The sequence below is a fragment of the Momordica charantia genome (assembly GCF_013281855.1).
Source record: "Momordica charantia cultivar OHB3-1 chromosome 5 unlocalized genomic scaffold, Mcharantia_2.0 BLBB01000005.1, whole genome shotgun sequence".
Classification (NCBI taxonomy): domain Eukaryota; kingdom Viridiplantae; phylum Streptophyta; class Magnoliopsida; order Cucurbitales; family Cucurbitaceae; genus Momordica; species Momordica charantia.
In genome coordinates, this window is record NW_028275163.1 from 7,320,455 (window position 1) to 7,335,431 (window position 14,977).

General features: G+C 34.6%; 2 protein-coding genes across 8 annotated transcripts; one reads left to right on the top strand and one right to left on the bottom strand.

The window, feature by feature from the left end:
• The first annotated feature begins 824 nt into the window (after positions 1–824).
• On the top strand, positions 825–8,809 carry LOC111014717 (endonuclease III homolog 1, chloroplastic). 7 transcript variants are annotated; one of them, XR_015791036.1, is made up of 13 exons: positions 825–1,037; positions 1,133–1,263; positions 1,524–1,587; positions 2,815–2,901; positions 4,101–4,219; positions 4,794–4,860; positions 6,384–6,475; positions 6,692–6,829; positions 6,915–7,019; positions 7,674–7,757; positions 8,369–8,560; positions 8,650–8,679; positions 8,718–8,809. XR_015791036.1 is itself a non-coding variant. In XM_088124566.1 (12 exons), exons 1-11 carry the CDS (start codon positions 902–904, stop codon positions 8,510–8,512), a joined length of 1,167 nt encoding a protein of 388 aa, XP_087980692.1. In that variant the 5' UTR covers positions 825–901; the 3' UTR covers positions 8,513–8,560; positions 8,650–8,809. The 7 variants fall into 7 exon arrangements, 4 of the variants coding, with proteins under 4 accessions (XP_087980692.1, XP_087980693.1, XP_022145215.1 ...); XR_015791037.1 differs by having other exon boundaries at positions 8,654–8,679; XR_015791038.1 differs by having other exon boundaries at positions 8,666–8,679.
• An 873-nt stretch (positions 8,810–9,682) lies between these two features.
• On the bottom strand, positions 9,683–14,404 carry FTA (farnesyltransferase A). The gene is made up of 5 exons (XM_022289506.2): positions 14,018–14,404; positions 13,007–13,116; positions 12,360–12,480; positions 12,133–12,228; positions 9,683–10,445 (listed from the first exon to the last, which is right to left on the bottom strand). Exons 1-5 carry the CDS (start codon positions 14,240–14,242, stop codon positions 10,023–10,025), a joined length of 975 nt encoding a protein of 324 aa, XP_022145198.1. The 5' UTR covers positions 14,243–14,404; the 3' UTR covers positions 9,683–10,022.
• Between the last annotated feature and the right edge of the window lie 573 nt (positions 14,405–14,977).

A 14,977-nucleotide genomic window follows, 5' to 3' on the forward strand; every position in this document is an offset into this window, starting at 1 on the left:
ATGGTTGAAGTAGTTTTTTATTTTCTTAGAATACAGCATTTTTTTTCAATCACATATATTTTTTTTCATTTATTTGTTTAAAAATAAATAAATAAATTCATTATTTGATTTCCTCTAGATTCACTAAATGTTTCTGTTTATTATTTTGGCTTAAAAACCTTGGTTTAGTCCTTGATTTTTTTGGTAAAAAAAAGTCCTTGAATTTTAAAATATTATTTCAATTGTCTGTACTTGAAAGGATTTTTTTCCACCAATATTTTGTTCTGTACTTGAAGCTACTTACAATTACCTTCTTCTCGTTGGCAAATACTAATAACCATTAGACCATCACTTTATCGTTATTGTGGGGGACATAGATGAAGACAATTATCTACGTGGTAAGACACATTCATCATTCATTTAGCTTACCCTCCGATATTGCTAGTTTCACAATGGTTATTGATACATGCAATTCATTTATAAAAAGTCATGTGTTCATCATTGATAGCCATGTCAAGACCACGATTTTTGTGAGTGTTCAACACAATACGGTACGGTATGCCATCAGCATAAATAAGACACACTTGTTTTTGTTTTTTTTTTTTTGACAAGTTTCATTCGTTTTAATAATGAAATTATTGATATATTAAATCAGTTCCAAGATGAAGATATATGCGAAGCTTTTTAAAAGTTATAATGGAAGCTAACCTAAAAGTTGTAATTAACCTAGGTTACACCTATCTCAATCAAAATGCCGTGAATTCGAATCAAACCTAAAAATTGTGCATTTGGAATAATTTAGCCTACTAAAAAAACATTCTATTTCCATTTGAGAGACCTGTTATTAGAGAAGCCAATCTTGGACTTCCACAAAGCAAAAATTTGGAACCTGTTATTTAATTGGATTCTTCTACCGATCCCCATGTTTCTTACTTGTGCAATTACAACCCCGACGCTTCCGATTGCATTTGCACGACGAATTACATGCAAAAGTATGTCCAAAGGAAGTTTATCTTCCTTGCCAACAAGCTCTAACAAATTCCCTCAAGATCATTCAGGTCCTGAAACTGCTGCTCGAGCTCGATCATGTTTCAGTCTCCCTTTTTTTTGCTTTCTTCGACGGTTTTCCTAACTGGGTCTTCACTTCTTTTAGGAATTTCAGGGGTTAGGTCTTCCAATGGCGTTTCCGAGTCTGAAACTCGTGTATTCGTGAGGAGAAGAGTGAAAAAGAATGCGGAAGTTCAAGATAGCGGGCCTCAAGTTGAACCTAATGTCGACGCTAAAGTAAGAGCTTCACCATTTTCTTTCCGTCTTCTAAGTTCCAAATGTTTTTATTTTAGCTTCAGATAGTCTTTTTGCTGGTTATTTGCTAAATTAAGTTTGTGCAGTCATATTACTCTTGTTTGTTTCATTACACCTGATTTCTGCCCGTTGGATTTTTACTCTCGCTGTCACTCACAATCTATGAACATTCATATATAACTTATCATTCAATAAGATTATAAGCCCTTTTAATTTAAGCTTTTAATACTTTTCCTATACAGCGCTGCTGTCCTCCCGATATTGAAGATTTTGCATTCAAAAGAACAAAGGAATCCCCTGGATCATGTAATTTCTTACCTTAGTAACACTTTTGCACGTCTGAATTTAGGCATTGCTCTACTGGATGATTTATATATCAATTTATGAGAACAGTCACATGTGAAGAAAAAGAAAATGAGATAATTTTCCCAAAATAGTTATTTCTTAAAATTTATTTTTGAAGGACTATGTTATGTGGATACTGCACAGATTTCTCCTTGATATTTATTTTTAGTTTTTAAGTGCAATCAAAGGTGGTGTACTTTTTGTTCACTTTGATGTGAGAAGCACACAAAAGATGTTTCATGAAGGGAAGAGCATTTTTATAAAAAAGTAATTGTACACTGGAAATATAAGATTAAATGTATCATAACATAGCATGGAATACGTGACTGGATTCAATTTTATCTTCTTTTGGGACAATGTAACAGTAGATAAGGAAATATTTTAATGTTCGCTAATAAAATATATGATAGGCATAAATATACTTTTAGTGTATAAATTAAATTTTAATGCCTTTCCTTCTTTACAAGAGATAATGAATAATAATAAGGAGATTTAGTTAAATGTTCAAAAATCAAACCATAAGATTGCTTTGCTTCACCAAATTGCCATTAGCAGACTTAGGGTGTCACCTTAGGAAAACTGATCCATCTTGAATTTGGATAAAGAAAATTTCTACCAAAAATAAAATGGCTTAGACCTACTTGCCAGGGGTTCGCCTGTCCTGTAGAGAAAGGGCATAGGTGTAGCCAACCCCAGGTGCGGTCCACTGCTGGCAGGGCAGCCGGCAGCTTGGATTCGTGCACTTTTATATGTATACTAGATGAGTATAGTGCACCAGAAGATGTACAAGGGAGAACAAATGTATCAAACCAATCTAGGGACTAGAGATGAGATGAGAGGTTTTAAATCACTCTAATTAGTCAATATCAACAAGCCTTTGGTGATAACATTTAGGACAAGAAATCCTGTTTGGAATACATGCTCCGCTTTGACAGAATTATAATAGTTTGTTTTATTAAATTACCTTTTGAGTATGTATGAAAATGTTAATTGAGTTTCACATTTAACTTGTTCTCACACATGCAAGTGTGTGTGCGACCACCTAGACTCCAACATGCAAAGAGACAGAGAAGGGACACGTGCTTTACACATAAAATGTGGGACCTTTGTCTCCCCGGCCACCCACTCTCCCTTCCCTCATCGTTTTTTTCACTTTTTTATTTTTTTATTTTTTATGTGGTACTGCAGGGAAGTCAAAGCCTCCACCTCTAGATCCTCTTGTCACAGGAATTGAAGTTTCTAATCCAATTAGACAAAAAGGCATTGCAGAAAGAGGTGAGTGCTAACTTTTTATTTTTTGCTTTCTCGCCTGGGGGATTTATGCTATATATCTAACAAAATGTTGATGTGGATAAGAAAGAGTACATTTCGTTTAATGCTTTTCTTAGAGGTGGTCATTTTTTTTTGGAAATTTTATTGGATTATATTATTAACGGACTTGAGTTAGTGTTTTTATTAATTTATGGTAGATATGTTCTTAAAGTAATTAATTAAATTATTTCCATCTCATATTTAAGTACGCCTCTGTAAATTCACATATCCTTGATGTAAGAAGAATGAAGTATAGTAGTTACACGATTCATATCATTATTGTTACATTATTTTTGTGATAAGAATGATTTCGTTGAAGTATATGAAGCTTAATAAGAGAGAGTGAAGCAAAATAAAGAAGATAATAGTAATTACAGGGGAGCCTAGCATAAGATACCAAGAAGAGCGAAGCAAAATAAATCTCAAAGCTTGTCCAGACTCTTCTCTTCTCCATTGAAAAATTTTCGATTTCATCCAAGGCAAACATTCCACAGCTAATGCTGCTGTTTGGCGTTCTTAAATCTTTGACCATAGAAGCGTGGAACCACAAACTCCTTGGCCAATTTGGGGAGAGGCAATAAAGGTTTGAGAGCGGTAAACAATGGTGGTTTAGGCTCTTGGCCTTGTTGGTCCGTTGAAAAGAGGAAAGGTGATTATTGTAGGAGTGTGAATAATACAAATAAGTTGGAGTCACAATCATTGGCCGATTATTGATCCCAATTACAAGCTGTACAATATACTAAATATGCCATATATGCAGAGGCCGTAGCTGGTGAAATTAATACAGAATATACCCTTTAAGTCAAAGAGCTAGATGATGACGTTTGGCTTCATGTCTTGACAAGAGACAAGGCCAAAACAAAGTTTCCATCAAGTTGTGCTATATAATTCATCACAAAGATGCAGCAAGGCCCTTTCTGAAAATTGAGATAGCAAGAAGAGTTTCTTCTCTAATTTTTTTCATTTGTATTGAGGTCATCAATAATAAAGAGCACACAAAAAACTTGCATTTGGGAGGAATGTTTGATCTCCAAGAACAAATGAAATAGATGAAGCTAGTTACGAATCTTTGACCATTTAAGGATTTTCTGTGTGTAGTTTATTTTTATCAAATCAATGTTTTTTTTCCTAAGATAAAGTTGAATTATTGATAATGGATATAGGTAAGCCACCTGTGAATTGGGAAAAAATCCTTGAAGGAATTCGTGAAATGAGATCCTCTGAAGATGCACCAGTAGATACCATGGGATGTGGGCAAGCTGCTAGTACTCTTCCTCCCAAGGTAAAATCTCGATTTCGAACGCACATCCACTTTTAGTTTGCTTTATATACTTATTTTCAAGATCTATTATTATCTAAAGTTTCTACTTAAAATTTTTAAAGGCACGATGGATATTTTCTTGTTAACCTTTTACTCTCTATCTTGACCCTTGATACCGAACAAATTCTTTCTTTATTATGCATTAATGCTATCTCTAGGATGAACATTCATTTCTTTGATGCACTGTGAAATCTATAATTTATCAATAATCAGATATGAAGATGACATGGTCAGCTTGTTATTCCAATCAGTTCCCTGTTGGTCCTTAGAAATTACACCTTGTGAATAATAGAGATGGGGGTGGGTGGATCTAGTTACCAAATTTTTTTCATCCAAGACTAAGAAGGGGCACCAAGGAGCCAGCTTAAGGTGCTTTGGGAACACTACATGTTTGATTGTCCTTTCCTCAATGACCATGCAAGCACTACATACTGATAACAGAAGACCAATTTTTATTATAAAATTTAATTTGATATCTGCAGCATTAATGCATTATACAACCTAATGACTACTGATTCTACTTTCTTTTTATTAGGAAAGAAGATTTTCTGTCTTGGCATCTTCTCTTCTCTCAAGCCAAACCAAAGACCACGTGACTCATGGCAAGTTCTTGTACTCTGAAATTATTGATTGATAGAGATTTTTAAGAAACAAACAAATGTCGTCAGCCTTGGAAGCAACCAAGCAGAATAGGCCTTGAAAGAATAAAACCCACCTGTGTAACACCTTGCTTAACTAAGTGACAAACATGTGAGTAAACCTGGACAACCTACACAGAGTTTTGTTGACAAGGTTGGCTTATTTTTAGAAAATAGAGATGAGCATCTAGTTTGTTCATATGGCCAGCCCTTGTTGAGTTTAACTTGATGAGGCCTGCAGGCCTCTGAATTGGCTTAAAATCTATGCAGACCAGATGCATGATTTATAGACTATATTAATATAATACTAAAATGGCCAATTGTAAGAGATATTTGAATATGAATGATTTGAGTTAAGTTTTGAACGCAACAATTAGCTGATAGATACTGCTTGTACCAAGCTATTAAATTATCAGTTTTAAATTGTAGTGTGGAAGTTTTGGGCAATTTATATCTTGACCTTGTGGTTTCTTGGTTTGATTCACATAATTATTTTCTGTGCGAGTAACATGAAGTAGAACAAAAGTTCATCAGTTTGTTGTAATAGGGGCCTCCTCTTCTAAATAAAGCAAGCAGTGTATGGTGAAATGCACTAGAAAAAGATCAATTACTTTACAGTTGGGTAACTACAGAACATAGGTCAGAAATTACTCAAACACTGCCTTCCCTGCTTCTACAGTAGATATTACTGCCATTGGTAGCTGTAAGAGGGTTGGATGTGTTGCTCGGAAATTCTTTTACTGCTTCAGCTTTCTGTTAAGCATTAAACATCTCTTGCCATATGTTTGATGGTGTATTTTTCTCGGTGTCTAAGAATTCCACCCCTTCAATCAAATCCTGTATCTTTTGATGGCAGAACAGAAAGAAAGTCTGCAACAAACTTAGTTGAATAAATTCTGGTCTTTACTTACGTTCTGGAACTAAAATTTTGAATTCCAGTTTTCTTGGCTTAATTATTTTTGATTGGGGCGGCATATCAGTACAGTTTTGGCTCCAAACTGTCATGCCACTCCAATGTAAAATAATTGCCTTTTCAGAAGTGATGGAAACAGGATAGGAAAAGAAAGAACTAGTATTTCACGAGAATGCTGCCTTAGAGGTCTGGGCTCTTCAACTGTATAATTCAGACTACCTCTCCCCTTTCTAATCCCTAGCCTCACCTGTTACTGATTTCCCGACTATCAATTGTTACAGCCTGGTAAAAACTACCTTGCACTACCGTCACTCTGTAACAAATCGACCTCTCAATCTGTCTGCTACTGGCATGAGTAAATCTGTTTTGGGGCAGGCAAGTCCATCAAGAAGCAACAACAGGCTTAGATATATAAATTTTCCTTGATGATAATAAAATTAGAAGGTAGAAATTTTATATTTTGAAGGCCAACTTTTAGGTCCTGGGGTAGTATTACGTTTGTTGTTTCCCAGGTATATTAAGCTCTCTCTTCTAATATTTACTTTAATTAACAAAAGATCTTTCAGGAGTGCAGGAGCAGCAACACGTCTCCAAGAAAATGGCCTTCTTACTGCTGATGCTATGGACAAAGCTGATGAAGCAACCATTAAAAGCTTGATATACCCGGTATATTCTCTTGGAAATTATTGAGCAATGGCTTGGCAATATAAATTTTTCCATTGCATTTGAATCACGTGAAAAGAGGAGAAATCTAACGAAAGTAGTAATATTTTGTATGGATGTTTCTGTTCTTTTTAGGGCACTTCTTGCAATTGTTTTTTCCTTAATGAAAGTTCCATTTTCTGTCAATAAATTTAGAGTTCGTTAGTGTCCATCCTGCAGGTTGGATTTTATTCAACAAAGGCTAGGAATTTGAAGAAGATTGCAAAAATATGTCTTATAAAGTATGGTGGGGATATACCTAGGTCATTGGAGGAGCTACTTCTACTACCTGGGATAGGTCCTAAGATTGCACATTTGGTATGACAATTGTGTATTGTGAGAAAAGAAGGAATTTATCTAGGATGCTTTCTCATGACTCTTCATCATGTTCCGTATATGGCAGATCATGATTATGGCATGGAACGATGTTCAGGGGATATGTGTAGATACTCACGTGCACCGTATTTCCAATCGGCTTGGATGGGTGTCTGGAAAAGGCTCAAAACAGGTGACCGTGGAATATTTACTTGACTCCACTTGGTATATAAATTTGGATGGATTCTGACTATAGATTTTCAATTTCATCGCTTTACTAACTTCAAAATTTTGCAAATGTTGCAAAAACTGTCACGTGGTAGCAGGAGTAAGCTGCACCACAATTGAGAGTGCATAAAACATTTTGAGGCAGTGTTACATGTAATCTCCATCAAATAAAACAAATTATTACTATTCTTATTTTCTCCTTGCAATAGATTTAACGATTTTTGGCAGTCATCCTCCTCATATGATTGCCCTTGAATTTTCTGCATCATGTTTTGATGTCCTTGAAATGGAGATAGTAGTATTATAAAATAAATTTTGCCTTTAGCTGTGTTATGGAATTTCTTGGAAAAATGTAGGTAACGAACTAATTGGGATTTTCATGTTAGCAAGCACTGCGACTGTCGTTGATAATGCATTAGCCTGCTTTAGTTCTAACCACATTGAAGCAAATAACGATTTGTCATTGCACGCTGATCCTTTCTTACGTTGAAGTTGGCTCTAAACAGTACTTGTATTTTCTGCATGATAATTCACTGCCTTCCTTCTCTACATTTTATCTCTTCTAGATTGTTTCCAAGACATGGCATTGCTATAATTGCTCACTTTTTTCCTTTGCTAGAAAACATCCACTCCTGAAGAAACTAGAGTGGCATTAGAACTGTGGCTGCCAAAGGAAGAATGGGTTCCAATTAATACTCTTCTGGTATGTGATGTTTACAAATAGTTGCTTTCAGCTTTGGGTACCACGATACAATTTATTCAATAGAATTATGTCCTTATTAACTTGGTAAAACACAATACCATAGGTTTTACACATAAAACATTCATATTTTTATACCTTTAAACGTGTCAAAATTGTGTGCTTGCATATCCCTGTTTGTATTTACATAATGTATGTCTAGGATTGTTTACTCCTTTGGGAAAACACGGTGTACTGAAATCACAAAGCGTCTGCAAATTGGATCTCCAGGCAACTTCTTATTGCAATTTGTAATCATTTATGCTGCTTCCCAAAGTACCTATCTTAATAAAATATTCTCTCAATTTTATACTTTTAAAGACTAAACTGACTGACAAGTATACTTCGAATTGAGTCGGTTTGATTGTTTTTGTTAGTTTTTTCAGTTTAGATTTGCACCCCTGCATTTCCAACCAATTAGTGAGTTGGTGGCTTGTGCTCTTTTGCTTCCTATGATATGAAGTTTGTTGGGTTTTTGGATTCTGGGTTAAGAAACATTCTCCCCTGTAATTACCATCTTTTTGTATTGCATCTGCACTTATTTATTAGTACTTGATTGTTGCGATGTGAAATAGGTGGGTTTTGGACAGACTATTTGCACTCCTCTTAGACCCAAATGTGGAAATTGCAGTGTAAGCGACTTGTGCCCATCAGCATTCAAGGAGTCTTCAAGCCCATCTCCCAAATTGAAGCGTTCAAGCTCCACCAAAAAGTTATGATCATCTTTTTGTATGAATTGAAATATTTCAGTCGCAGATTTACCCCAAGTAATGCATTTCTATCTTTTTGGTTCCATAATGGTTTACAAAAGGCTTAAATTATGGTCCTGTTTCTATAACCTCGTGTTAATGGATAGGTAGGTGGATTTTCAGGGATCTCGATTGGCCATTGTTGTATAGAAAGAATTTTTTTTTGATTTCAACACATTGGAATTGGAAAGGAGATTGAACCTTTAACCTTTTGATCAATGTTAGAACCTTTAACCTTTTGATCAATGATATATATTTTAACGCGTATATTACTATTCTAGGGTATATTAGACTTTTTATTCATGTCTTACACTACAATATTAGTAATTTATTGGGAAAATTTATCTCTATGTTATTGGTTTTAATTTTGTGATTCAATTTTACTTCTACTTTTTTTTTAATTGTTGACAATTTCATTAAAATGATTTGAAGTCGTTGAAAGATTACAGGTAAAAATGTTACCTCTCCAATTGAATCAAACTACATGCTAAGGGCAAAATGAGGAAGGTAGGAGAGTTAAACCATAGTTTATCCTCCAAAGTATTACAAACTATTGTTTCAATGATTATCAAGGTAAATAATTATTTTCATCCCGGTTTGTAAGTATAATTTAATTCTTGAACTTTATTTTGTAATAATTTAGTCTACGTAATCTCAAATTATTGGAAACAGAAAACTATTTAGTCTCTTAGTTTAAATTTATAACAAAATTTAGTCATTATCATAAAAAGATCTCTTCAAATTTAAGTGTCAATTTTTATTATATAAAAATTTTAATTATAAACATTTTTTATCTCATTAATTTATCGATCTACATGTATAAAAAAATTCTATTAAACTTTAACAACATTTTTCACGATAGAAATTAAATCGCTAAATCTTCAAAGTACATTGTTACATATTGAAGTTAATGAACTAAATTGTTATCACTTTAAAAGTATAAAGACTAAACCGTTACAAACTAAAGTACGGAGATTAAATCATTACTCAAGTATAGAGACCAAATTATTTTTTGACCTAATATCTGATATTAATATTAATCCATGTAAGTCAAGGTGAGCATAACTCAACAATAATTGACATATATTATCTCCAACTAAGAGGTTGTGAGTTTGATCTCCCCATCTCGACATGTTATACTAAAAAAAATAGTAATAATAATAATTAATCCACATAATATGATATTCTGTAGATTATCATAAAGATGCCTAATAGGAATTATACTGACATTAAATGTACAAAAATTGGTCTAATATTACATATTTTTCTGTATGCTAGCGAATCATAGAGTAGCTCACCAAATCAGCAAAAAAACAAACTTTTGGTAAAAATATGTTCACGTTGAATCAGAGGGTTATCTTTACTGGCAGAATATAATCCTCAAGATTAGGTTATCAAGAACTTTGGGTCTTAATCCAACTCTCAACAATGGACATGTACCCTGCGATGGCTGAAAGAAGCTGATGCATTGGCCTTGCTGTTACTGAGGAAGCTTGCTCTTCTGCCAGAGCCAATAGTTAACTCGGATTGGGTCAACACGTTCCAAGATCAAGCAAACGGTTTTGGCTAGGTCGGAATCTGATGGATGGTCGGGTATCCTCAAAGCATCAACAGCATCTCTAAACTCTTGGGTTGATTGGAAACCATGGCAGAGAAGATCCAACAGAGTGCTTAAAGCAAATACATAGTTACTTTTACCCTTCAGAACTTTTAAGCATACCGAAGAAACCTGAGGAGCGGTAATCCATGAGTCTGTGTCGCCTGAATAAAGTCCACGAAGATATCTCCAAGAACTCTCATTTTTGGGATGAGCGAGAATCGCTTCGACGGTATAATTCACTTCAGACTCTCTCATGGCTTTTAGGCCACCCAGCAAGGGAGATCTGGTTATTACAAAGTATCTCTACCACAAACAACACATACAACGAGGAAAAAGGATTAAACTGATGCCCTGAGAATGGTTAACTTAAGGTAGAGCATCATTCACAATTTCAGATGAAAGGCAATTATGTGTTTGAAACCGAAAGTCATAAAAAAAACCTTAAAGTAGATGGCACTCGTGCCAGAAGAAAACTTCAAGATACTTGACCAAAACTACAGGATGAAAGAATGAAGTAATTTCATGCCCCAAGGAAAAGTTTATAATTATGTCCCCGATTCCATGCAGCTCATATAAAAATTCTATTAGGAAACAAAATGACGAGTCCATTAACATCAAGGTTTCTCCGTTGCTCCAAATAAATTCGATGCTTTTGCACCTTTTGTTTGGCATGCACAAGGCAATATAAAATAAGAACCTAAAAAGAAACAAATGAGTTCTTAATATTTAATCCTTCTGGAGCATGGCAGTAGAATATCCATGCTGTGAAGGTTTAATCTTAATTTATTTGATAAAGTGGTAGAACTTAATCTTAGCCGGTGGGAAGAAGCTGATGAAGGTGTTCAGGGCATTGTTATTTAGTTCATTACCAGGGGGGGGTATCCACTCGACCCGAGACCCAGTTCTCTAGTTTTAAAATGGGTGCCAGCTATGTTTCAACCTTGATTCTTCCAAATATGTCCATGTAGTCTGCTTAACAAAGAGTTTGTGTTTCCACGGGGATATGTGCTGCCTTTCTCCTTAAATATTCAACTTCACTGACCTCGTAGCTTAATTGCAACCACATGCTTCCATTTTCTCATCTCTGGCCACATTTCTTGCTGCCGTGCCAGAAACGCTTCTCCAAATGTCCAGCCTTAATTTCAACAACCTTTGTTTTTAAACAAACCAGACTTCTCTCTTGCAAAGCTTTTAGAATCGTGATCGGTTTTGTTCCCATATATTCTTTTTAATTGCCACCCAATTCTCAACATGAAAAAACTTTCAGACCTACTCATTCAGGTTTCCATCATACTTTTGAGTTTTTGTCAGTGTATTCTAGAATGACTGTCATCATCCAACAACCCCCCACCCGCCCTGGATTGCAAAGTTTAAATCTCATTATTGGTTCTGATCATATTTCATATTTGATGCTTTTTTCCTTTTTTTTTTCCCGATTGGATTCTATTTACTTCCCTCATTGTTGCTTGGCTTTTTATTTCCAATGTTGTTTGTTGCTTCCATTCATCTTCAGAATCTGATTATTGAGAATCTTATTGAATCCATATCTATATCTTTGTCGTCATTAGTTATATCGATTCCATAATATTCTTTGTTTGGAGCAGCAAACTTTACATTTTCAGCCATAATTGATCGATGGCCAGGACCAATACTGATAACAATATGATAGGAACCACAGGTTAAAGTTTAAATCAATAGAAAATATTATTGATATAGGAAAAGAAAATTATAAAGCTCCAAGCACTTTTGAGAGGCCCGGTACTCTGCCGAAACTACTCTTCAAAGTCTGCCAAATTCCCCAACTCCCTAACCCACTATATATTCAACCACCCAAATTTGACAAACTTATTCGTTAAATACGAATATAATACTCCTCTTCCTAACAAAGTGCTTCTACATCTACAAATGCTTCCTTTTCAAATTATTCCGTTTCCAATTCTTCCGGTTAAATATCAAAGATCAAGAAGCATATAAAAAACACGTTGCTAACCTGATTCCATGCAGAATTATTAAAAACATCTTCCTCAAGGAGCTCTTGACAATAGTCAAGTTCATCTTCCCATCCACCCAGTGCCTGAAGAACCCACTGCATTAAAAGTAATAAACCAGGTAAATAAGGTCTTGATCGAAAAAATAAAAATACAATAAAACAAATCCAAACTTGCATTTAATAGATATAGGATAACATAATAAACTGTAGTAGATTGGAGATAAAACCTGTCTATGGGACCAGGCATGATAATTTTTGGCATCCAGGGAGAGGATATTTTTGGTGAATTTAAGCTCTTTGCTTGAAGCATCAGTTCCAAGTTTCTGAGCAACCCATCGCCTATGATGCCTGCATAGATATCGCACTAAGATTCATGCAGTGGCCTACTACTGATGGAAGAGAGGATGAAATAACTGCCTATTAGGTCATAAATTTAACATGTTAGACAGACATTTGACAACCTCTATCATTGTACATCAAGGTAATAATCCCTCCCCTTCCTGTTTATTGCACTTTTTTCCTGACAAACTTTTAAAAGAAAAGGAAAAAGAACCTATTTGTACTACAACAAGATTTTTGTTATCTGCAAGAACCTCCACCTCTTAATGAAAAAAACACAGATTGAAAGGCGGCTCTATTACCAGGCTTGTGGCACTTCTAGCTCTTGAAAGAAAGATGAAGTAGTACATATAGTTTGAAGGCGATAACTCAACATAAGGAAAAAGGTACAATGCATTCATAATTTAAGTTTGAATAAATAAAAAAAAAATTTCTTTTCTTTATCTTAAATGCAGCTCTAATATCAAGCAAAAGATTCAAAATTTGAAAAGAATTGAAAAAATTTCAAGCTCATTAATTCACATATTATGCTGACCATATCTGATAGTTTTTGGTGTTAGATTCTGCAACGTCATCAATGAAATCTAGTTCATCATGTAAGTCAACATTGAGGGCCTCAAGTATCAAACGCCTGAAATGCCAGACCTACAAGAGGAAAGAACTTCATTATCCTACTTCCAAAGGTAAAATTAAACTAACCACCTTTTATACAAGCTCATTACAACAAGAGTAGGCTTTAGAATGATCTGTATTCAGGTTGAATTAAAAAGTCGACAAGCTCTTTAATGAAAGTAATTGAAGCTTGAATTTTAGTTGGTAGGGCAGAATTGACAAGTGCTGCACTACTCTGGCCTTAACACAAATTAACTAAACTAATATAAAACTTATCTATCTGCAGCAACAAAAGGTAATATCAGTATTATATCAGAAGATAAAACTAGATATGGACACCCACAAGCTAAGCCAAATTACAGACAAATTACAGATCATATTCTAATTGCAAATGAAGTGGTGGAAGATTATAAAATATGGAACAAGAAAGGGCAGGCCTTTAAACTAGATATAAAGAAAGCATATGTAGAGCCAATTGAAAATCTACAGAGATAAGGTTTCAAAATCAATGGATTAATTGGATTAGAGGGTGTATATATGGACCAAAATATTTTCATACTCTTAATAGAAGACCTAAAGTAGAATGGTGGCCACAAAAGGTTTAAGACAAGGAGACCCTTCTCTTCAGTCTTACCTTTACTCTTTTTGTTGTAGGAGATGTGTTGAGAAGGTTAATTGACCATGGTACTAATGGCGGCTGGATATAGGGATTCATAATTGACAGAAAAAGATTATCTAATCTCATCTACAATTTGCAGATGGCAGTATAACGTTTTGCAAAGATGATGAATTCATGCCTAATAATTTACTCAACATAATTAAAATTCTCGAAGTGGCATCAGGTTTGAAGATAAATGGGAGGAAATCATAAACATCGAAAGAGGAAGGTTAAGAAATGGCAAGAAATCTGCAACAAGGGGGTGAAAGGAGTTACAGTGTAATTGCCAGAATTCATGGCAATGGCTTCGGCAGTGAGGTGGAGAGAGCGAAGGGAACGCTCATCTGCTCGATAAACAGCTCGGAAGTAATTCATGACCTCAAGGAAGTCTTCTCTGTAGGCAATCGCAACAATCGGATTCTGACCGTCATCCTGCGGAAGCGGAGTTACGTCCGACCACTCCGGTCGGTGGCTCACCGGAACTCTGTCGTCGGAATCCATCTCTTGCTCGCTAAACACGCAATCGCAAGAGAAAGAGAAGATCCAACCTCAGAGTCGAAGGTAACTAGGGATTATGGACGGTTCTTTTCTCTTCTATGAGTGAGATTCTGCTTCCGCTTTCTACTGTAGTTCCATGGCTAATTCAGAAAATTGGTCACAAGCTACTCTCTTAATTTTTACTATTTGTTAGAAGAAATAATTTGAATTTCATTAATTTTTACTATTTTAGTTGAGTGTTTGGGTTAAGTTTGGTTCATGTACTCTCAAATAGTGCATTTTGCTAATTCTAAAAAAAATTATACATACATACATTCCATTTTTATTTATTTTATCCCTATCATTTTAAAATTTTATTATTTTTTTAAAGGATTTCTATTTACAAAATTTTAACGTCAATTTTAGACTAAATTACAAAACATATTCCTCATCTTTATCATTTGTTTAAAAAACATCTATGTCATTTCAAATGTTTTAATACTATCATCGACTATTTATAAGCGTTTTAAAAATACGCTTTAAATAAACATAAGTTAATATTTTGAACGGAAATATGACTATCAAAATCTAGAATGACATGATAATTAAACATGAAATCTTACCTAGAATTATTAGATAACATTGCAACAAAATTGACCGGTAAAAAAATTCCCAAGTAGAAACAATGATAGACCTACAATCGACCCTGTTAAAAGTCAAATTTGTTGTAATGCTAGCTAATTCTTCCACGTTACTTGT

What these genes read in the sequence shown, in the direction of transcription:
- LOC111014717 (XM_022289523.2), top strand. Translation starts at nt 902, where the DNA reads ATGTTTCTTACTTGTGCAATTACAACCCCGACGCTTCCGATTGCATTT. An exon ending in TTAAAAGCTTGATATACCCG is followed by an intron (nt 6,476 to 6,691) that starts GTATATTCTCTT and finishes TCCATCCTGCAG; the next exon opens with GTTGGATTTTATTCAACAAA. An exon ending in CTGGAAAAGGCTCAAAACAG is followed by an intron (nt 7,020 to 7,673) that starts GTGACCGTGGAA and finishes TTCCTTTGCTAG; the next exon opens with AAAACATCCACTCCTGAAGA.
- FTA (XM_022289506.2), bottom strand. Translation starts at nt 14,242, where the DNA reads ATGGATTCCGACGACAGAGTTCCGGTGAGCCACCGACCGGAGTGGTCG. An exon ending in ACCAAAAACTATCAGATATG is followed by an intron (nt 12,481 to 13,006) that starts GTCAGCATAATA and finishes ATATCTATGCAG; the next exon opens with GCATCATAGGCGATGGGTTG. An exon ending in ATGCCTGGTCCCATAGACAG is followed by an intron (nt 12,229 to 12,359) that starts GTTTTATCTCCA and finishes CTTTTAATGCAG; the next exon opens with TGGGTTCTTCAGGCACTGGG.